At 40.4% G+C, this 24,089-nt stretch overlaps 1 protein-coding gene across 4 annotated transcripts in view; it reads right to left on the reverse strand.

Annotated features, from left to right (window-relative positions):
• Positions 1–24,089, reverse strand: part of CACNA2D3 (calcium voltage-gated channel auxiliary subunit alpha2delta 3) — an 898,858-nt gene that overhangs the window by 213,388 nt on the left and 661,381 nt on the right. For 2 of the 4 annotated variants that reach the window (XM_070776472.1, XM_070776474.1), the window contains one exon: positions 21,491–21,508. The exons of the other annotated variants lie outside the window; for them this stretch is intronic. In XM_070776472.1, coding sequence (XP_070632573.1) covers positions 21,491–21,508 — 18 coding nt within the window. The remainder of the gene's footprint in view (positions 1–21,490; positions 21,509–24,089) is intronic. 4 annotated transcript variants of the gene reach the window in all.

Below are 24,089 nucleotides of genomic sequence, written 5' to 3' on the forward strand. Positions count from 1 at the left end.
GTGAGCAAATGGGGAAACTGAGTCTTAGATAACAGTAGGCTTTGGTCCAAGACAAACCTGGTTCTAGTTCTCAGCTTTGAATCTTTATCTAACCCTTCATGTTCTCATATAAAATAACACCAACTATTCCTCAGCATTGTTGCCATGAAGATAAAATGTGAAACTGTCCATCAAAGTACTTGGCATCTGCAAGTGCTCAAAGGATGTTAGTTTCCTTTCCCTGCCTTCAAGATCACATGGCTAGCAAGTAGCAGAGTCTCCAGGAAGATTAAGGCATGTGGCACTGACGACAGGGACCAAAATTGGCCAAAATTGGCCAATCAGTAGGAGAGGTTTACTTCCTGGTTTCATAGTCTATTCAAGCTTCAAATAAAGCAACCTGTGAATGAGAATCCACTATCTTCAGGCTGGAGTGTTTTCTGATGTTTGGGCACTTTTGCGTCACTTTTAATTTCACAGAAAAGAAGGTGTTGTTCCCTCAGTCTTTTTTGAAAAGACTATTATAAGCAGACGATCCTGAAATCTAGAGGGTCCTATGGACTGAGGTCCCCATGGACTGGCAGGCCTCCTGAGAACAGGTCATTAAATTTGGTCAATATTTTACCAGTCTTCTTCTTCCAATAGGTTATTTGAGCAATAGGACAGCATTTCTTGTGATGTAGTATGAAGAAGCGGCAGCATCTTCAGCATCTGAGAGCCCTGCTGCTGCTGCTGCTAAGTCGCTTCAGTCGTGTCCGACTCTGTGCGACCCCATAGACGGCAGCCCACCAGGCTCCCCCATCCCTGGGATTCTCCAGGCAAGAATACTGGAGTGGGTTGCCATTTTCTTCTCCAATGCATGAAAGTGAAAAGTGAAAGTGAAGTCGCTCAGTCGTGTCCAACTCTTAGCGACCCCATGGACTGCAGCCTACCAGGCTCCTCTGTCCATGGGATTTTCCAGGAAGAGTATTGGAGTGGGGTGCCATTGCCTTCTCCAATCTGAGTGCCCTAAAAATGCATAATTTCAAACCTCCAGATTCTCTGAATCTGAATCTTTATTCTAATAATTAGTATGCATATTAAAATTCAAGAAGCACTGTTAAAAGGAAATCCTTTCCACCATCAATAATGATGACAGTTGAAGAGAAACTTATATGAGTTGGGAAAACCCTTAACAGAGACAGAGAAAACCATGTTTTTATCCGTTTTACCTGTATGTCAAGATGGGCCTATTCCTCCATGACAAGCAAAACAATGCAAGAATCTCATGATCCCTCAAGGACTGGAAATTCATGATGTGACAGTAAATTTTATGTAGCAACCTGATTAGGCAATGGTCATTAGCTCAAACAACAGCGTAGATGCTGTAAATGTATTTTTTAAATGTAATTAACACTTAAACTAGTTGACTTTAGAGATGGCCAAAATGATGGAGTAGGAAGACTCTGAAATCACCTCCTCCCGAGGACAAACCAAAATTACAACTACTTACAGGGCAATTATCTATGAGAACAACCTGAAGACTAGCAGAAAAGATTTTCTACAACTGAAGACATAAAGAAGGAACCACAGTGTGATGCATAGGAGGGGCGGAGTCGTGATAAAGTCGAGACCCACACATCCACGCCAGCATTTACAAATGGAGGAACACCATAACTGTCGAGGCACTCCCCAAGGAGCAAGTGGTCTGAGCTCCAGGCTCCTCAGCCCAGGGGCCCTACACTGGGAAGTCAAGACCCCTGAACATGTGGCTTTGAAAATCAGCAGGACTTATCTTTAGAGGAGGCATGGAGTTATAGGACATGGAGATTCTGCTCTTAAAGAGCACTCGCAAAATCTCACACTTTTCAATTCCCAGCACAGAGGCAGTAATTTAAAAGAAACCTAAGTCAGACGTCTTACTTATCCTCGGAATCTAAAACACAAAACAAACAAGCTAAAATAAAAACAAATTCACAGATGAACAGACAGATGACTGCCGGAGGGGAGGGGTGGAGGGTGGGAGTAAAATAGGTGAAGGGGCTTAAGAGATACAAACCTCCAGCGATAAAACAAGTAAGCCATGGGGATGTAATACACAACATAAGGAATGTGGTCAGTAATATAATAATTTTGTACAGGGACAGATGGTTACTAGACATAGTGATGATCATTTCATAATGTTTGCAAATGTCAAATCACTATGTAGTACATCTGAAACTAAGATAATATTATAGGTCAACTATATTTCAATAAAAACTCAGTAGACTTTGATAAAGCAGATTACTCTCCATAATCTGTGTGTGTTTTAGCCAATCAGTCAAGGTCTTAAGACAAAAACAGTTTTCCCAAGGAAAACGGAAGGAATTTTTCCCAAGGAAGAAGGAATTCTTCTTCCAGACTGTCTTCAGACCCAACACTGTAAAACCCCATTCTGCTGGAATTTCCAGCCTGCCGACCTGCCCTACAGCGTTCAGATATGTCAGTCCCCAGCACGTATGTAGGTGGCAGTTGCTTAAAATTTCTCCCTCCCCCTCTCTCCTTGTGTGTGTACTTATCTTACATTTAAGGGAAAAACATACACACGCATCGCTTATGGTTTTCTTTCTCTGGAGAATCGGGAGTAATACACATTTAATCATGTAATCTATTATTTGTGGCAGCCTAATTTTGGTACTAGTATAAATAAACAAACTATATATAATATTAATAACCAAATAATATTAACTATGAGATAATGCTGACAATCACTGTTGCCAGGAACCAAGGCAACCAGTATATAACAGTTTCTGGAACCATGGTTCCAATACCTTGCTAAATATACTTAAAGTATACTATGGCCAACAAGGTGGGCATGCAATGCCATTTTCAAAGGCAGAACCAAGCCACGATAAATAATTCCCCCAGAATCAGAAACCTTCCCACATTCTGACTCCTTGATTAAACCTTAATGCTACACAGAAAACTGATTTGAACTGATCCATAACCCTGGGTAACTTCCACTCTGGAGCTCAAATCAAAATTTCAAGCAATGCCAATATGTACCATGGATGAAGTAAAAACATAGCCACTGACAATAATGAGAAATGAAACTTTTTCCTGCAAACAGTAAAAATCAGTTATAAGTCACTGGTAATTGTCCTGGCCCAAATACAAGATCAGGGGAAACTAACTTCTAAATATTAAGCCAGGATATAGTATCAACTTCATTCAGGGGCTAATTCCAAATATAATTAATGTACCATTACTTAAATTAAAAAAAAAAAAACCATAATATTGCATTTGCACAGAAACCATTCATTTTTAAACAGCCACAGGTAAACAAAGGAGATGCAGTGGGCTCAGTCTAGCCACTGCTATGAGCTCACATGCTCCTCTTTCAGGGACCGTTCTGGCTCAGATGTGCATTGGTTTGGCCAGAACCCTAACCTGTAGTCCTTCCGATCATACACCAACTCATCAGTATGGCCATGAGGGCTGGCAGCACTCCGGAAATAACACTTGCACAGCGTGAAGATGCTCTTCTGCACCCACCAGTTCCACCTTTCCTACTTTCCAGTGGGTCTGGGTTCTGCGAACCTTAAACATTTCGTGGAGAAGGAACATCAAATTGAAAGTTAATATGCACAGTAAGCACCTTTCGATTGAGAAGCATTCTGTACTCCTGCCACAGGAAAAAGCAGCTTGTGGCAAAAGGTTTTTTTCTTAAGACCACCCATCAAGAGTTACGCAGCCAACCACAGCCAGACACCCTCTGTCCCCACACCACACTAGAGGGTCCCTGCTTTTCTGTGGCTCCCTAACCTGTAAAGGCCACTGAGGCAAGAACACTGCCTATGATTCATAGACACGTCTTCCAAGAAAAATGCAGACATAAAGTCAACATTCATTTTCCAAGGTTAGGAATGGGAGAGGGGGGTCGCAATGGTCCATCTGGGCAAAATCCCATTAACTTAAGTCCAAGTGTGAATCCCAAAATGAACTGCCATTCAATTACACTTGCCCAGGCTTTGAACAGGCCTCTGAAATGCTTGGTTGTGGTATTCAGCTGTATAAAAAGTGTATATTATTCCATATCCTTCATTTCCTATGCTACATAATGGAGACCATTCTGGTATCAAAGGAAATGATGAATAATAATACCGAACATCTGGTTTATAAAACACAAACTTGCTCAACAGATTGACTGCTTCCTGTCAGCTTCCCAAGTTAATCATGCATGTGGGCTCATATGAATATGCATTTAGATTCATGTGCGAGGTACATGCAGTGATGCCAGGCTTCTCCTCCTAAGGCCTGATTAGTTTCCCACTAACGGCTGTAGGGTGCGGCCCAGATAGGATAACAGCAGCGGGTTTGTGGTCTACCGATTTTGCTGCAGGTCTAGTCATTATTATTCATCGATTCCCTTGATAAACATTCCCTGAGCATCAGCTATGTGCCAAGTTTCATGCCACGTGCTGGGAAGACAACCAGGAATAAGACACAGGTCTTACCCCTGAGGAACCACAAGTCCACCAGCAGGGACAGGAAAGAATGAGGCAGAAAGGGAAGAGCTGGCTGGGCCAGGCACACTGGCTCCCATTACATGAGCAGAAGGCTATCTTCTTCATGACCAGCCTGAACAAAAATAAAAATACTCTTCCGGCCTTCTTGGACCAATTCAGAAGCTTTCTGAAAACCAGGTTAACAACACTAGCAACAAGTTATCTGCTGCACAGCAATTTCATCAATTACTTTACTTAAGAATATTTGCAAATGGAACAATGCAGGGTAGACCTTTTGAAAAAATTGCCTAGCACTTCTTTTTTTCTTCTGTTTGCAAATACCAACCCCGTCCTTTAGGGAAATATTCTTCAGCCTTTCCATACACAGTGTTTTATTGACAGTTAACTTCTCCCACCCTGCACATGTGGCTGGGCATCCAACTCAGGCTGTGCCAACCACAGCCCTTCACACACACACACACACACACACACACACACTCACTCAACTCTCTCTCTCTGCCCAGGTCACACTGATTGCTTTATTAATTAGACACATGGACTCAAAGTAGGCTATTTGGGGACTTTTCCTTTTTTCCATCTGGAGTGAATAAGAAAAACTCTCTACACTGCTTTGTGTGTGGTTTTAGGAATGTAAGCCTGATAGCCATATCCCCTCTTCACAGAGAAGCAATTGAGAAAATAAAGTCAACCCAGAAAGATGAGGAGAGATGAGTGTGTGTGTGTGTGTGTGTGTGTGTGTGTGTAATGAGGGAAAAGCAGAAGGAGAGGGAGGGAGGGAGGAAGGGGGATAGGATGGGAAGCTACCAGTCCTAAAAGCCTTCAACCCTAAGATCAACTCCATCCATGCTTTCTTCTATTGGGATAAATTGAGGCAGTTTTTTCTCTTTGCCCAAAAGGACATGCACTGGACTTGTGACTTTTCAAGGACATCTGCTATGTTGCCTTCTTTCACGTCTCCATTCAGAGGATGCTTGCTAGGGCCAGTGGCAGAATTCTCTGTTCATCCTGTAGCTGGAGGGCCCTGGTGATGAGTGCCAAGCCCCAGAGAAAGGAGGTAAGCAGGACTCCTGGCTCTGAGAAGGCATCTGAGTGAGTCAAGGGCGTCAGGCTCGGCAGCTCATTTGAGGGTTGCCAGGTGGTTTTCAGCAGAGCCTCCTGCCATCTGCTCAGCCCTGGAGGTTTGGGCCGAAAGAGAAGGTTGTGCACAAGTGGGGAACTCAGTTTGGGAAGAGAATGGCCCTAAGCCAAGAACAAAGGCCTTCTCTCCACAAATATCATATTTCTTCTATCCTTTCTCCTATGTTTATACGTTTTACTTTCTTATTAAAGTTGATCAGCATATTGACTGTTAATAAAATACATCATACAAATGTATAACATAATACAGAAATACTTTATATATGTGTGTACATAATTTGTGAGTACACAGCTGCATCTCTTGTCTTCCTTCCAACACCTAGCATGACATGAACTTGCACTCCAGAAAAAGACACTGCCACCATCTAGAGGCACTCAGGGTGAATTGCAGGCACAAGGTCCTGGGCAATAAACCATTTACAGGCCTTACCAATAAAAACGCATTTAAATTGTAACCAGTGTCACTTAGTTTCCCATCAAACTGATATCAACTATTACTTCTGCCAATAACCTTTGGGGGAAATATGCAGCTGTGTACATCTTTAAATATCAGATGAAACATTTTGAAAGGAGAACCACTGATTCTTAAAAAAAAAAATAGTGTTCATGATCTGAGAACATGATGGGAGTATGCAGGAAAAGGGAGGGTTCTTTCCCACCCACTTTCTCAAACACATATTTAAAGATGGCAGATGTCATCCATGTTCTCCAGTTTCCACACCCCATGGTGAACAGAAAGCTGGAGAGTAGAAAGTTAACAGAATAACACTCTGTACAAATTAGTTGGTGAGATAGCACTAAGGAGAAGATCATGGAAACATAGATCTAGTAAAGAGGACATGTGTAGAGTATGGAGATATATAGAGTCCCTCCCACCCACCCCTCTGCCCCCACCGCACACACAGAGAAGATCCCTGGACCTTTCCACCTTTCCCAGACCAAAAAGGTGCTCTGCTTATTTCCCCTCCCCAGAATGTCCCTCTCTTTCTACCATCACAACATCCCTTATCGTCAATGTGAATAGAAGTAGCAGGGTAAGAACCTGGTAAGAACCATACTCAGTGATCTGTCTTAAATTTCTGTACTGGGTATACACAGAAGGACCTTTTCTTAGGAGAAACATATAGGCCCTCGTCAGAGGTAGAACATACGTGAAAAGCCACTGAAACACAGAAACTAAATCCTATTGGTGTATTTTTAAGCCTGAAAAGGAATCTAAGTATCAATCCACACTGTCTGCTTGGCTAATATTAACATTATCTGACTCTGGTTGTGAATTTTAGACTGCCACAGCTATTAGTGATGATCATGAAATTTGCTGGCTGTTTCAACACTGGCTGATTTTAAACAAGAGGATTTACATACACAGGCACAGTTAAAAATTAATTTACTCAATAATCTAAGAAGTCATTTTGAAATGAGAAGGGAAAGCAAGTATAGCTTGCTTCAGCAATAAAACCAAAAGATTCTTAAATCACTACTCTGTGTGTGTATCTTTAAGTGCTTTCTAAAGAATCTCTCTCTTTTCTGTATGATTGAAAATTTTAATAAAAAGAACATTCCATAAATTCTCACTTACAGAAAACATTTTATAAATAAAACCATTGAGTAGAATATGCTTGAAATGAATATTAATGTCTTAAACTAAGTAAAACAAATAAATAATAATAATCCTACTTAAATCCCTTTTTCCATAAAGATCAAAATAGTCCTTTATACAAACCATGGTAATACTCTGATATGGAAATGCTATCAGAATAACTTTTTATAGTCTAGGTTAAACATATTTGATTATCAGTATTTTGGATATTTTTTATAACAAGCTATTTAGAAAAAGCAAGGATTGTTATTTTTAATTGAGTTGATTCTTTCAGTGTAAGCAATATGAATTGTCTTTTATAATACTACTCAGATGATTTGTTTTCCTTTTAAAATCTAGACAAATTAAGAACACCAACCACTGTCTAGACTCCCATTTTGTACTGGCATTTTTCAATATTCTTGTAAAATGCCTGAACCCTAAATAACTTAAGGCATTAAGAAAGTAGCAGTGAAAAATAATAAAGAAGAAGCAAACCTTCTAAGTAATATTTCCACCTTGCTTTGCATTTGATTGTCTTAATTGTCATAACTCAATCCTTGAAATGCTACATAAATGACACAATGCTTTTAAGCCAAGACTTTTCCTCTTTTTACAGAATCATTATTACCTTCATCTGAGATCTGGAGATTCTGAATTTCTATGGGATTCACTGTATTTTAAGTTGCCTAAATATAAAAGTAAACAGATTTCCCTCTTTGAACTTTAACTGCATCTTGTATGAACTAAAATGTTGAATTTGTTTGTTCTCTTTTTCTCTTTTTAACAACCTGAGGACAACTTTGTGAATGATAATGCTAGATACTGTTAGAACATCTGAATGAGAATCTCAAAATAACTTTTTTCTAATAAAGTTGTCTCTACTCAGGAAAATTTTTTTGCTCTTTCTCCCCCCACCCCACCCCGCCCCAGTGTTTCAAAGATCTAAGTCATTAAGCAGGGACTACATTTTATGGGTAAACATCTAGACAGGAAGGATGCAGTCTTTGACCAGGGACATATATATAAGCAAACTCATGCACAAGAGAATATTACAGAGTAACATATCTGAAAGCTGTCTTAGGGAACTGCTTTACAGTATACAAGAGGCTTATTTCAGGAATCCTCAAAATAAGGAAACAGGAATTATTAGGGGCATTGGATTTTGGCTAATATTCATGATCAGCTATGCCACATAACTGAACACCACCACCCTCCCCCACCCCCCAACTGTGGCCAAAGATTTGTATTTTTACAAACATGGCTTAGACGTCTCCCTAATGCCTGAAAACACAGCCAACAGTCAGGGCTTCAAGGCCCTGGGACAAACTCTTTCCCCTGTTTAAAGACCCCCTGAAATGCTGCTTCCTCCATAAAACCTTCCCTAACAAAGTGGAAATGGGAAACATATGTTCTCAAACTTCACTTGTTGTTCAGTCGCTTAGTCGTGTCCAACTCTTTGCGACCCCATGGACTGCAGCACACAAGACCTCCCTGTCCTTCACTATCTCCCAGAGTTTGCTCAAGCTTATTGCCATTGAGTTGGTTATGCCATACAACCATCTTGTCCTCTGTCACCTCCTTCTTCTCCTGCTCTCAATCTGTCCCACCATCAGGGTCTTTTCCAGTGAGTCAGCTCTTTGTATCAAGTGACCAAACTATGGGAGATTCAGTTTCAGCATCACTCCTTCCAATGAATATTTCTGATTTACGATTAACTGGTTAGATCTCCTAACCAGTTAATTAACTGGTTAGGACTCTCAAGAGTCTTCTCCGGCACAATTTGAAAGCATCGATTCTTCGGCACTCAGCCTTCTTTATGGTCCAACTCTCACATCAGTACATAACTACTGGAAAAACCATAGCTTTGACTATACAGACCTTCGTTGGCAAAGTGATGTCTCTGCTTTTTAAAATGCTGTCTAGGTTTGTCATAGCATTCCTTCCAAGGAGCAAGCATCTTTTAATTTCATGGCTGCAGTCACAGTCCACAGTGATTTTAGAGCCCAAGAAAATAAAATCTGACACTGCTTCCACTTTCTCTCCAACTATTTGCCATGAAGTGATGGAAATGGATGCCAGGATCTTAAGTTTTTGAATGTTGAATTTTAAGACAGTTTTTTCACTCTCCTCTTTCACTCTCATCAAAAGGCTCTTTAGTTCCTCTTTGCTTTCTGCCATTCAGTTCAGTTCAGTTCAGTCGCTCAGTCATGTCCGACTCTTTGTGATCCCATGAACCGCAGCAAGCCAGGCCTCCCTGTCCATCACTAACTCCTGGAGTCCACACAAACCCATGTCCATCAAGTTGGTGATTCCATCCAACTATCTCATCCTCTGTCTTCCCCTTCTCCTCCTGCCCTCAATCTTTCCCAGCATCAGGGTCTTTTCAAATGAGTCAGCTCTTCGCATCAGGTGGCCAAAGTATTGGAGTTTCAGCTTCAACATCAGTCCTTCCAATGAACACCCAAGACTGATCTCCTTTAGAATGGACTGGTTGGATCTCCTTGCAGTCCAAGGGACTCTCAAGAGTCTTCTCCAACACCACAGTTCAAAAGCATCAATTCTTCAGCACTCAGCTTTCTTCACAGTCCAACTCTCACATCCACACATGACCACTGGAAAAACCATAGCCTTGACTAGATGGACCTTTGTTGGCAAAGTAATGTCTCTGCTTTTGAATATGCTATCTAGGTTGGTCATAACTTTCCTTCCAAGGAGTAAGCGTCTTTTAATTTCATGGCTGAAATCACCATCTGCAGTGATTTTGGAGCCCCCAAAAATAAAGTCTGCCACTGTTTCCACTGTTTCCCCATCTATTTCCCATGAAGTGATGGGACCAGATGCCATGATCTTAGTTTTCTGAATGTTGAGCTTTAAGCCAACTTTTTCACTCTTCTCTTTCACCTTCCTCAAGAGGCTCTTTAGCTCCTCTTCACTTTCTGCCATAAGGGTGGTGTCATCTGCATATCTGAGGTTATTGATATTTCTCCCGGTAATCTTGATTCTAGCTTGTGCTTCTTCCAGCCCAGCGTTTCTCATGATGTACTCTGCATAGAAGTTAAATAAGCAGGGTGACAATATACAACCTTGATGTACTCCTTTTCCTATTTGGAACCAGTCTGTTGTTCCATGTCCAGTTCTAACTGTTGCTTCCTGACCTGCATACATGTTTCTCAAGAGGCAGGTCAGGTGGTCTGGTATTCCCATCTCTTTCAGAATTTTCCACAGTTTATTGTGATCCACACAGTCAAAGGCTTTGGCATAGTCAATAAAGCAGAAATAGATGTTTTTCTGGAACTCTCTTGCTTTTTTAATGATCTAGTGGATGCTGGATTTCTGCCATTAGGCTGGTATCATCTGCATATTTGAGACTGTTGTTATTTTTCCCAGAAATCTTGATTCCAGCTTGTGATTCACCTAGTCCAGCATTTCACATGATGCATATAAGCTAAATAAGCAGGTTGACAATAGACAGCCTTGATGTACTCTTTTTCCAATTTTAAACCAGTCCATTGTTCCATGTATAGTTCTAACTATTGCTTCTTGACCTGCATACAGGTTTCTCAGGGGACAGGTATGTTGATTGGGTATTCCCATCTCTTTAACAAGTTTTCAGTTTGTTGTGATTCATACAGTCAAAGTTTTTCATGCAGTCAATGAAGCAGATGTTTTTCTGAAATTCCCTTGCTTTCTCTCGGATCCAACAGATGTTGGCAATTTGGCCTCTGGTTCCTCTGCCTTTTCTAAATCCAGCTTGTACATCTGGATGTTCTCAGTTCACATCCTGTTGAAGCTTAGCTTCAAGGATTTTGAGCATTACCTTCCTAGCATGTGAAGTGAGCACAACTGTATGGCAGTTTGTACATTTTTTGGTACTGCCCTTCTTTGGGATTGGAATGAAAACTGACCTTTTACAGTATGGCTACTGCTGAGTTTTCCAAATTTGCTGACATACTGAGTGCAGCACTTTAACAGCATCATCTTTTAGGATCTGAAAAAGTAGAGCTGGATTTCCATCACTTCCACTAGCTTTGTTTGTAGTAACGGTTCCTAAGGTTCACTTGACTTCGCACTTCAGGATGTCTGGCTCTAAGTGAATGATCACACCATCATGGTTATCTAGGTCATTATGACCTACCTTTTTCATATAGTTCTTCTATGTATTATTGCCACCTCTTCTTAATCTCTTCTGCTTCTGTCAGGTCCTTGCCATTTCTGTCCTTTATTGTGACCATCTTTGCATGAAATGTTCCCTTCGTATCTCCAATTTTCTTGAAGAGATCTCCAGTCTCTTCCATTCTTTTGTTTCCCTTTATTTCTTTGCACTGTTCACTTAAGTAGGCTTTCTTACTCAACTGAATGCAGAGTTTCAGAGAATAGCAAGGAGAGAAAAGAAAGTCTTCAAACTTTGCCACAAAAATAATCATAAAAGCAACCTAAGATATAATCTAAGACCAAATTCGTGCTAACGGTTAATACAGCAAAGTCACTGAACCCCAGGGCTGGAAGCAAAGCTGGGGTTTCTGTGGAGCCTGTGAACTCTAAGGGCAGAGGCTGGGAATGGTTCCTCTCTTTATCTACAGCAAGGCACAGGGAGCCTGGTATGTAAGAAGTGCTCAGCAAATGATCTTTAAATGAATTTATTCTAATCCTGACCTTTTATTTATTTTATAAATGAAGCTCAGAGAGGAGAATGAGTCACTGAGAATTGGTACCGGAATCTGAACACGACTCTGGGCTAGCGTTATCCATTTTATATTGTGCATCCTCTACTTGCTCTTGCCATCTTCTCTTAGGGTATCTTGCCTGTGATAATGAGGTCAAACTTAGACTGTAATGAGGGTCTGGGAGGCTGGTACCTGTATGCTGTTGCTGCTGATAGGGGCAAAAGTTTTATGACATCACAGAGGTAAGGGGATCAGATCAGATCAGATCAGATCAGTCACTCAGTTGTGTCCGAATCTTTGCGACCCCATGAATCACAGCACGCCAGGCCTCCCTGTCCATCACCAACGCCCGGAGTTCACTCAGACTCATGTCCATCAAGTCAGTGATGCCATCCAGCCATCTCATCCTCTGTCGTCCCCTTCTCCTCCTGCCCCCAATCCCTCCCAGCATAAGGGTCTTTTCCAATGAATCAACTCTTTGCATGAGGTGGCCAAAGTACTGGAGTTTCAGCTTTAGCATTATTCCTTCCAAAGAAATCCCAGGGCTGATCTCCTTCAGAATGGACTGGTTGGATCTCCTTGCAGTCCAAGGGACTCTCAAGAGTCTTCTCAAACACCACAGTTCAAAAGCATCAATTCTTCAGGACTCAGCTTTCTTCACAGTCCAACTCTCACATCTATACATGACCACTGGAAAAACCATAGCCTTGACTAGATGGACCTTTGTTGGCAAAGTAATGTCTCTGCTTTTCCATATGCTATCTAGGTTGGTCATAACTTTCCTTCCAAGGAGTAAACGTCTTTTAATTTCATGGCTGAAATCACCATCTGCAGTGATTTTGGAGCCCCCAAAAATAAAGTCTGCCACTGTTTCTACTGTTTCCCCATCTATTTCCCATGAAGTGATGGGACCAGATGCCATGATCTTCATTTTCTGAATGTTGAGCTTTAAGCCAACTTTTTCCCTCTCCTCTTTCACTTTCATCAAGAGGCTCTTTAGTTCTTCTTCCCTTTCTGCCATAAGGGTGGTGTCATCTACATATCTGAGGTGATTGATATTTCTCCCGGCAATCTTGATTCCAGCTTGTGTTTCTTCCAGTCCAGCATTTCTCATGATGTACTCTGCATAGAAGTTAAATAAGCAGGGTGACAATATACAGCCTTGACGAACTCCTCTTCCTATTTGGAACCAGTCTGTTGTTCCATGTCCAGTTCTAACTGTTGCTTCCTGACCTGCATACAGGTTTCTCAAGAGGCAGGTCAGGTGGTCTGGTATTCCCATCTCTTTCAGAATTTTCTACAGTTTATTGTGATCCACACAGTCAAAGGCTTTGGCATAGTCAATAAAGCAGAAACAGATGTTTTTCTGGAACTCTCTTGCTTTTTCTATGATCCAGCGGATGTTGGCAATTTGATCTCTGGTTCCTCTGCCTTTTCTAAAACCAGCTTGAACATCAGGAAGTTCACAGTTCACATGTTGCTGAAGCCTGGCTTGGAGAATTTTGAGCATTACTTTACTAGCGTGTGAGATGAGTGCAATTGTGCGGTAGTTTGAGCATTCTTTGGTATTGCCTTTCTTTGAGATTGGAATGAAAACTGACCTTTTCCAGTCCTGTGGCCACTGCTGAGCTTTCCAAATTTGCTGGCATATTGAGTGCAGCACTTTCACAGCATCATCTTTCAGGATTTGGAATAGCTCAACTGGAATTCCATCACCTCCACTAGCTTTGTTCGTAGTGAGGTAAGGGGAAAGGACTTTTAAAAAATAGTTTAGTTGAAGCCTATGATTTCCTTGGAAAGAAACACAGAGAGGAGAAATGAGCTACAGAAGCAAATAGGCCTGAATTATCTCTGAACAAATAACTCGAAATTGTTGAGTCATTTTGTATTTATTCATCCTTCCATCTATCCATCCACCTATTCACCCAGTGATGTTTTATTTCCAAACTTGTCTTGCTATTACTGAACACTGCTTTAAACATTTAACATCTCTATAGCACTAAATTTAACCCTGGTGAAGTGTCTACAAGCCATCTTACAGCTGAGTCAATTAAAGATAAAGGGGAAGGTACCTTGCTCTAGGTCACAAAAGGCAGGAGGGTGCAGGTTTGTGCCTTGGCCTACCTGAAACTACAGTCCCTGAGCAAATCATTCTGCCCTCAGCCTCCTGTTTTCAGGGTACAAAGACAAATGATATGTTTTGCCTTAAGGATCTTGGAGTGTGGTAAAAGAGGCAACCAAGCAACTCATGTCTAAAAGGAGTAACTCCAAGAGTTTGCGGGAGGATTAAATAGAATTATGGATGTAAAGCACCTAATACAGTGCCTGACACATCCAATAAGTGCAACTGATCTCATAACAACCATGCTAGGTTAGGGAGAGAAGTCCTTAAGCTTCTCTGAAATCCATCCACTGCTCTCCCAAACTTGAACGTCATCTATCTCTGCATTCAAATTACATATACAAAATTTAAAAAAAAAATTCTCCTTTATCCCATGACTTAGATAACATGCTTTAGAAAGTAGTTCAAGGTGGTGGTAGTTGGCACTGCAAATATTAAAGAAGGTAGGGAATGATGCACAATGGGAAGGAAATTGTTAGAGAGGAAGGAGGTCAGGAACGAAAGGAGAGATGCTTCAGAAGCACCCAGCCAAATCATCTAATGTGTCCCAGCCCTGGGCAAACAAGGATGGGTCCAATCCAAGCACACAGGGCTCATGATTCAGCGAGTGGTTCAATTCCATTAGTCATCTCTGGAAAAAGAAAGTCCATACCATGGCATTAGTCCTTTGCCTGACATTTTTCTACCTCATGAAACTAGGATGGGTTTTCCAAAATCCTTCCAGCTAATTTGAAGGGATAAACATCTAACTTTCTGCTTTTGGACTTCTCAGTAGTTTTGCTGTACATGATTGCACAATTGCTCCAGTTTACCCCAGAGGGTCATTTCAGTTGAATCCTTTGGCACGAGATGTGTGGAAGCTTGTACAGAGCCATCCCTCCAGTTCTCACGGAACTGGGCTGTATTGGATATATACCCATTAATTGGGGGTGTGACCTGGGACTAATGTGACAGGAAAAAGGATCAGGGGGCTGAACTATGATCAGATCAACAGATACGTGATTTTAATACAAAAAACTGAAAAGGCAAACCAGTTTTCCAACTTTAATATGCAGAAACAATAAAAGTAGACAAATTTTGTTGGTGCAAATTAGAATTGTTTCTATCAAAAAATTATGCCAAAAAAGTGACGAAGATAAAGGCTATGCCTGTGAATACACAGCGCAAGTATAGGTTTTCTCTAGAGTAAGTCATGAGAATGACCTACTACACCTGCCACTCAGGAAATCCCCTAAAGTGAAGAACTATAGAGTCAGATTAAAATCACTCATGGTGATTCGCCACTGATTTAATAAAGATTTGACTTGGATTTATATGTTGACATAGATTTAGCTTTCAAATTAATCACAGAATTATATTGATTTTGCTTAGTCCTGTGTTGAAATGCTGTTCATTGAGTGTTCCCTTTCTCTTCCTAGCCTCTCTGAGATAATGGAAACATAGTAACACAATCAGAAAAAAAAAAAAAAGTGTTCTGGCTCAAGTTCACACATTCTAGTTTGCTTAATTCTTTACTTCATTAAGCTACTCCATACAGCTGTCCTTTAAATGATACACTTTTCCAGGGTCTTGATCAATAAAGTGTAGATTTATTTACTGATGTTTCAGGAAATACATCTCGTATATAGTGATAGACACTGGTGTTCTAAGTCTATCAATAAATACAGGGGTAACCTCAAAATGTCAGTCCAGTTTTGAGTTCAATATCAATTGAGGATCAGTAAGAATGACCTACAGAATTGCATCTAGAAGCAAGGAAATCAGAACATCCAGTGTCCAGGAATATCCTCTCTAAGATTAATATGGATTATGCTGACATTAACGGCACAATATTGCCATTCACTGGGCTTTGTAAAAGAAATTTTCTCAATCCTCTGCCTTCCTTTCTATATGGAAAGAAAGGTATATAAATTTCTTTGGGGGGGATGTAGGAACAATTTAAAATAAGTTTTAAATCCCACTATTTTTATTCAGATGTTTTTTGACTTTCAAAAGAAAAGGCAGTTTCATTTTAGCAATGTTGTGAGTAGAGTTTGCATTGTTTCAACACCTCAAGAGAATCATATTTTATAGTTGTGCTTGATTTAAATAAATGATAGAAGACATTCACATCTTAACTAAAGGAGGATTTTTTGAAAGAAGACTTTAAATTTCTAAGACACTAAAAAGTAAGTCTGGGACTAGAAAGCGCTGATATACATATGGGATTTTAAAATCAATTCTCAGGTTTTTTACTTTATAATATCTAGTCTTTTTTTAACACAAAGTATACCAGTGTTTTAAAACCATTTCTGCTTTATTTGTATCGAATGTGTCTCTATTGAACAAGGCATGGACTAGCATTAGCAGCAGTATTTCACTGAGTTAAGCGCTCATCATGGGTGGGCCCTGGAAAGTGCTGCTCATGTACTTCTCTGTTGTCACTTTGTTCTCTTCCTTATTATAAAACAGTACATAAATGCTATAAAAGTTCAAATATATCTGAAAACGGGTACAACTTGAACACTTTTTCCCAGATACACAAAAAAGATATATTATAAAGTTGTTTAAATTTAACAAATCATTTCCTCTAAATAAGAAATGCAAATAGCATCCTGCTCCCAAAATAGAGCTCTTTGGTCCCCACTTAGCCCATATGGGGCTTCAGCCAGAGCCCCAGTGCACTCTTCTGAGGGTCATCCCGCCATCAGGAAGCCATGCACTTGTAATCTGAGGGTTTTGCATTCATTTCTTTATGGTCTCAAACACACAGTTTAACAGGGCCAGTGGGAAAGGGACTGGCCATGATTCACATAAGAGCTTCCCAGGTGGCTCAGTTAAAGAATCCACCTTCAAAGCAGGAGACACAGGAGACTTGTGTTTGATCCCTGGGTGGGTAAGAGCCCCTGGAGGAGGAAATAGCAACCCACTCCAGTATTCGTGCCCTGAAAAAGACTCACATGGCTGTGAACCTTGCAAAGTTTACCTCCTGCCATAGCAACAGGGCAGCTTCTCTGGAATGCCATAGATACGCTCGTACAGAACTACCACAAAGAATAAAATGCTCAGTTCTGTGATCATCATTGTGGTGGAACAATATGTTGTAACTGAGGTCTCCACAGACTCCATCACTCTGACCACGGGGGGAGCTGAAGTGATTGAGCTTGCTCCCGTTTCTCCTTCCCTTGCCTTATCCACAAAATAAATCTACTAGTTTAAGTCATAGCTCACTGTACTGCTACCGTTTTTCCGACTCTTGGGTTTAGTCAGTTTTAACAGCCCCAGCTCGATAATGCATATAAAAGATGCCTGCATGTGTTCTTATAAGAGTAAATGATGAGGGAGAAAACAGAATCATCAAAACAAAATATAATAGCTTACACAGAAAGCCAGTCAAGGTAAAAGCAAATGAGTCATAAACCAGACCCAAACGTAAATAGCTATCACCTCTCCATTTTGCACTTCATTTGCATCCATTTAGCCGCTTATATAACTGTAATGAAACACTAAAATCACTAGACCTACAGTTCTCTGAAAACAGCAGCTTTGCAAACTTTCAATTTTCTATTTTCAACAAGTCAACATTTCAAAGTGCAGAAGTTAAATGAGACAAGGAATGATAAATGATGCTCCACAATTGCTGAAATCTGATTACACTGAGATAAGAGCTGGCCAAATTCTACTCGCATGAGTTTATACCTGAAGAACAAGAAGAAAGAAAGGAAGGAAGGAAAGAAGTCTTTAGATAAATGATTGCTTCCATTTATTCCTCCTAAATATAATATAAACAAGGATATAAAGAAAATGCAAATGGATTCAGGATCCCATTTATACTTAGGGGGAGAGATTAATAAAACAGTCCCATCCTGAAAGAAAAACCAAAAATCGACCTCCATTTAAGAAGCTAATTTATGCACTCCTGAGTCCTCATACAAGTTAAGCAGCACAGAATATCACAGCAGGCATAGAACAACAGATCTCAAACCCTGCTGTGTTTGTTCAAGAAGGCAAGTGAAGCTATTCCTAACAGGAAACAAAACACATGGTCTGGCTATTAAACAGGGATCGTTTTGCCATACTGTAGAGCTCTGACTCCATCAATTGCTGTTCCAAACAGGATTAGAGATGTGTTTTTCTTTAACTATGGTTTTGAGAAAAATGCTTATGCCTGCTCTGAATTTTCAAGCCTATATTAACTAATATGATGCCAGGCAAGACACAGAGTACCTTCAAGACCTTCAAGACACTGTCTTTGAGAAACTCCAAATTTGTGTAAAGACAACATAAAATGAAGGGAAAGGTGCACCTGTATTGAAAAGTTAAGCACATAAACAGCCAAATTTGAAATGCCCCAAAAGTGTTTATTTTCTTTTAAGTATTCAAGGCTCCATGTTACAGAGATTAAGTTAATCACACAGTGAACAACTGATGTCTAGTTCCTATAGACAGAACCTACTTAGATGAATATGCAGTTTGAAAACTGGACTGTTTTTGTGACTACTGAATATACATTTGCAAACAACTCTGGGCAATTCTGTTATTATTATAAAATGGAATCTCCCAGACATTTTCGTAGACGTCAAGAATCATATAAGAGAAAAAAGGCAAACTGTTGTACTGTTCTACAAAATATGGACCTTTCTCCATTATTGAACTCAAGAACAATGTATCCAAAGGAGAAAGTGGTTCAATTTTCACTAAAAAGAACAGATTTGTATTGGCCTGAAGGCTTCAGGTCTGTATTGCTACAAGTTTTTTAACCAAGACTTCAGAACACTGCCTATGTAATTGGTGAAAATATTTATTGATCAAGTGTATAACCAGTTAGTATACTATCACTCCTACTTTGTATTAAGGGTTAAAATTTATAGAATCTAGAAATTATCTCAGAGGTGTTTAAGAATCAAAGGAAAAATAAAACCTTTTTTTTTTTTTGGTGCACACCATTGTTCTAGAAAATAGCCAAAAGGGTTAGAATATTTGGAAAACTCTCAAATTATTAGAATCACAAAAATGATAATTTATAGACAACAATCATTAATTACTGCTACACAAAAGAGGGATATCCAAATGGGACATTTTTAGTTGTAGATCAGCCAAGAGATTAAAATAAGCATGTTTACAGAGACATAACTATTTAAAATATTTATAGAGAAAACAGTTGCAGATGATTCAAAGAGAGATTCCAACAAAAACACAGCACAAATGTAGACACCATATGGTTCAACGTATGCACTCATGACCTCATGTGAAAAGCCGGCCAAAGACACAGCAGCTGGAGATACCTCCCTTTTACCCACAGAACAACAAACTCTTGGGTTTGGAAGGGACTAATTATAATCATGTACATGGATGAGTGAAATCTATGGGTAATGTCAAAGTCTTCGGGAAGAAATCTCTCAAAACAATTGTTTCTGAAAGCCTTTGCTTTGTTGGGGTTTCAAATTCAGTCTCCCTTTCTTTCTGACTCCATCTAGGCAATTCAGGCAGGTGATACACAGTTTTAATGAAACAAGAGAAGCATCACATTCTTTCTGGGCTCTTTTGTCATATCTTGATAATTCATTAGCAAGATAATTATTTGAGGGGAACTGATGCTTGTAAGAACTTTCTATCAAAAGCCTTTGGTAACACTGGGGAGGGGAAGGGAAGGAACGTGAGGGGCAGGGATGCTCATACATCATCTACTGAGACCAGTGGTCCTGAGGGGAATGCTTTCAGTCTGCAATGTGCCTCTCCTCAAACCACCTCAGCTTCCAGCCTAGATCCCCAAGGTTTACAGTCAAACTCCTCCAAGAGCTGAACTGCCCAGAAACTATCCAAAGAGTTCTGAAATCATTTCACACAAGACCCCTCTAATTTTTTGTTTAAAATAAACACCTTTCTCTATCTTAATTGAAAGAAGACAATTTGTAGCCACAGTGAGGAAGGGAAGGCAGGGTTATTTTTTGTCATCCAGGGCTGCAGAACAAGTCTGTTGGGCAGTATAACATCTTTGGGACAGAGGAAAAGCCACTGGAGCATCTTCCTCACTTTTGAACTTTCTATGACCATAAATAATAATGTGCTTCACTTTGCAGGGCATGTAATGTGAGTCAAGATATGACGATAGAAGAAAAGAGTGATGAGCTAAGTGCTATTGAGAACTCATATGGCCCAGCAACATTTGTTATTACCATATTCTGTGCTGGTTTGTTTTGAACTTTGTTTTAAAATTCCATGGCTGATGACACTTCAAATTCATGAGGAATCTTCTATAACAGAATGCTTTTGTCTATGGATTAGTGGAAATTTGATGAACACGTACCAGTAAGTTGAGGCCAGTCCATTTTTAGATACTCAGTTTAAGTCTTTGCAAAGAAATTTCTAATGTGGGCAATTAAGCAAGCATAACCTATCAAAGATGCCAAGCCTTCCAGATAATGTGGAATTCTGACCATATATTTACCCTGGAAGCTCTTGCTCTACTCAAATACTTTAACTTTTAATGAAGTGTTCAGTCCTTTTGTGATGGCACTGAAGTGTAATCAAACATCACCACAAGCCAAGTCACACACTAGCATGTCTTGCCTTGTTTAAATATCTCAAACGTATTTGAGTAACTGTGTAATGATTTCTAGGCCTCTGGTTGTCCATATGGTCTCAACAGACTGTCTTTTGTACAGCAGTTGTGCTATCTTAGTGAGACAAAACCAAATCATCTCTGCTCCAAAGTGGAGAGCTTAGGAGGGTCAGATTAAGTTGGTGCCTTACCTCAACTCTTGAAACCAACTCACATCATAGCCCCAGAAATTGCTCTGTTGTCTGAAAATCTTGCTTGCATTTGTGAAATACACAGGAACCACACACCAAGCATCATGTGATATGTACTCTGCCACAACTGTCCTTAGGATGCAGTGACAAGCCATGGATGATACAACAAAGCCAGCACTGCAACCACACGTAATCGTTCTGGACAGCAAACACTCTACATGGTGGCACCACTTCATCTCAGACAGATAATGAGGATCAGTGAAAGGGTCTGACTGTTGGCAAGAACTCTGCTCTAAGGCTCTCTGGGTGGTATGGGTATTCAGACAAGTAAGGTAGCTGCTGATTTTTCAATTAATGAAACTTAAGGGGAGTTTTAGGGATTTGGCTTAAGAGCTCAGAAACTAAAATAATTACTGGGCCTTAATAATTATTCACATTATCTCCCGAGGAAAGTATCCCAGGGACTATCTGAAATGTTATGTTGGAAGGAATGTGACAAACTTATTCTTCAGCTATTATTTGCGAATTCTTAGCAAAATGGTTGAGCACAGATTCATCCCCAAACCAATGGCCACCAAAGGGCTTTCTGGTGGGATTCATTTGGCAAAGGGCTAGTGGACAGTCAAGTCTGTGGGTCTTTCTGCTCCTGTCCAACTTCAGGCTCCTGAAGTCCTAAGAGGAAAACCATTTCACTGGTCATGAACAACAGCGAACGCACAAGACCATGGAGGCATGCATGATTCGTGAGTTCTGGGGATGACTGGAATGTGATGGAAAAGAGTTTTACCTTTTGTGCCTGAGGGAGCTGAAAAATAAGGAGAAAAAAGAAGAAAAAAATCATTATATAAGAAGTGAAGATTAACTGTAAAACTTCATTGGCAAATGGAAGGACCAAAATGGGGAGGAAAATAACAACCAAAGCCAAGTCATTTCCCCACATAAAGTTATGGTGTTGATTATTTCACCTGCTACCTTAAGTCTTAGTGTCAAGAGATAATCTGTGACTTTGACAGTGCATGTATTGGGTAGTTTTTGGTAGCCTTCTGCAAAGCTGGACCTGAGGTTCTTCTGTCCGGTGACCAAAAGCACTATGAAAGTGCTTCCATAGGAACAGAGAGCAGTTCCTTCTTCCTGTATGCCAACAGTTCCCCATTGCTGAGGACTGTCCAGAGACATGTGGGGCTGTCAAAACCTGGGGCCAGGGAGGGAATAAGAGCTACTGGCCTCTGGTGGGTAGAAACCAGGCATTCTGCTAAACTTCCTAGAATGCACAGAACAGCCCCCACTACCATATGTAGTGGTAGAATTACACGGCCCATACGCCCACCGTGCCAAAGCTGAGACGCTCTGCTGTACACAGAGGCAAGACCATTTGAAGAACGTCACTTAATTTAAAGCCAGTTTTTCTTGCTTTGCAGCACAGTAACTGTTCCCTTTATTGCTGGTTAAGGAAGCATGCACAAGAATCCACGCATATAAAGTAAGGCTGATACTCTAAGAACAATGAAAAGGCAGTCAGTCAATAAATAAAATAAGACATAATAGCTATGCCAACAGCACAGGGAAGGGACTGAGATTATAGGTATGCGGAAAAAGATTGAATACTTAGGAGACGTATTTATCTATTTTTCTACAGTGAGACTTTTAAGCTGTGGTTTAGTGTCATGGTGTTTGTAATTGCCATTACAGCGTGCAGTGTTTTGAAAAGCAATTTTCTAATCTGGAATGGAATTAACATTATCCATATATTAAATACCAAATGTAAGAATTACATCATTTTCAAGTCTTTTCATAGAGACTAACAAGTGTGAACTTTATCAAGTGTGAACTTGTCAGCCGGCACAGTGTTAAGACCTTTATTTGCATCACCCCGCTAAGTCACAATAACCCAATACTAGGTTCTCTTTATTATCCTCATTTTACAGGTGAGAAATACAATGACATTGAGACATTATGTAATTATATGATGTTCCATAGAAAGTAAATTTGAGGAGGGGCAGGTATCTGACTTTCAGTCAGTTCAGTCGTGTCCGACTCTGCGACCCCAAATACTGCAGCACACCAGGCTTCTCTGTCCATTTGACTATAGAATGTACAAATTCAATTCAACTCACATGTTAAAAATGGCCACAAACATTGGGAATTATGACAACAACCTCTCTATGTCTCTAGAGTTTGTAACACTGGAACTGCCAGAATATGAAAGATAACGAAACCAGGCATCCTATGGTCTGAACCTCCTTCCTGCCTTTCCCATTCTTTTGTCCCTGTGAAGAATACTCTGTCTTCACAGACACTAAGACTGGGGCTTTCTTGAACCTATCATATGGCCCTGCCCCGTGGATGGAGCCCAATAAAAGATCGAAGGGATAAACTCAAACCAACAAGGTGTCTTGTATGTCATAGATGCTCCAGAATGGTCCAGAGAATGTCCTCAAAAGGCAGACCCCACCCACCCAACAATCAATTTCCAAGCACTTTCATGCTGAAAGGTCTCTCAGTTTAGGAAGACAGAAATACGAGCATGATTTCTTGATTCCTTCCTCCTACTTATAGCTGCCACTATTAAAAAGGAAGCTCACATGTTTCTCCAGCACTTCTCAAGAGTGCAGAAATGTATCAAGAGGTGAGAAATTGAGCCTAAAATGAAGAGTCACTTAAATAAGAGTCTTAAATATTAAATATCTTTTCACAACATAAAAGAAACTTTGGAAATGCAAACATTAATAGCATGACAGATGTATGCTTCCTTGGGAAAGAATCTGTGTTGAATCACAGATGATATGAAATGCATTGGACAGTGATGAGAATTATAACTGTTTGATGAATTAAATACCAAAGTCAAGGCCTGCACAAATCGTGGGACTTGACAGGCCTCTTAAAAATGAGAGCTGCCCTTTCTCTCCCTCTCTCAGGTTTATCTTGGTGGAGCAGGAAACTCTTCATTTTGAGTCACCCATTTAAGCACAAGAGAAGAAATCCTGGGCAGGAAAATGAGAGACCAAGTTTTTGTGGTGATGTCCTCAGTTTGAGGCTGCCCTCAAGTTCTCCACAAAACATATATTTTCCTTAAGAAATAATTCATGAGAACAAAGAACAACTTTCCTACCAGAGCTTTTAAATAACATAAATTATAGCCTGCAATGCCACACACAGGTTGGACCTTGGAAAAGAAGCCTCAGAATAGAACACAGCAAATTGAGATGGGCTCCCTGGCAGCTGCAGATGCTACTGACTGGGAGTCCACGCTCTTGATGACACACGGTTCCTGCAACATTCACACTGTGCAGTGCTCTGACCCAGGAGCCAGACCAGTGGGACACTAGACTCCCCCGGCCTCTAGCTGGAGTCCTGAGGCACATGCATTTTAGCCTTTGGTCAGAGTG

The sequence above is a fragment of the Bos indicus genome, chromosome 22 (genome assembly GCF_029378745.1).
Source record: "Bos indicus isolate NIAB-ARS_2022 breed Sahiwal x Tharparkar chromosome 22, NIAB-ARS_B.indTharparkar_mat_pri_1.0, whole genome shotgun sequence".
Classification (NCBI taxonomy): domain Eukaryota; kingdom Metazoa; phylum Chordata; class Mammalia; order Artiodactyla; family Bovidae; genus Bos; species Bos indicus.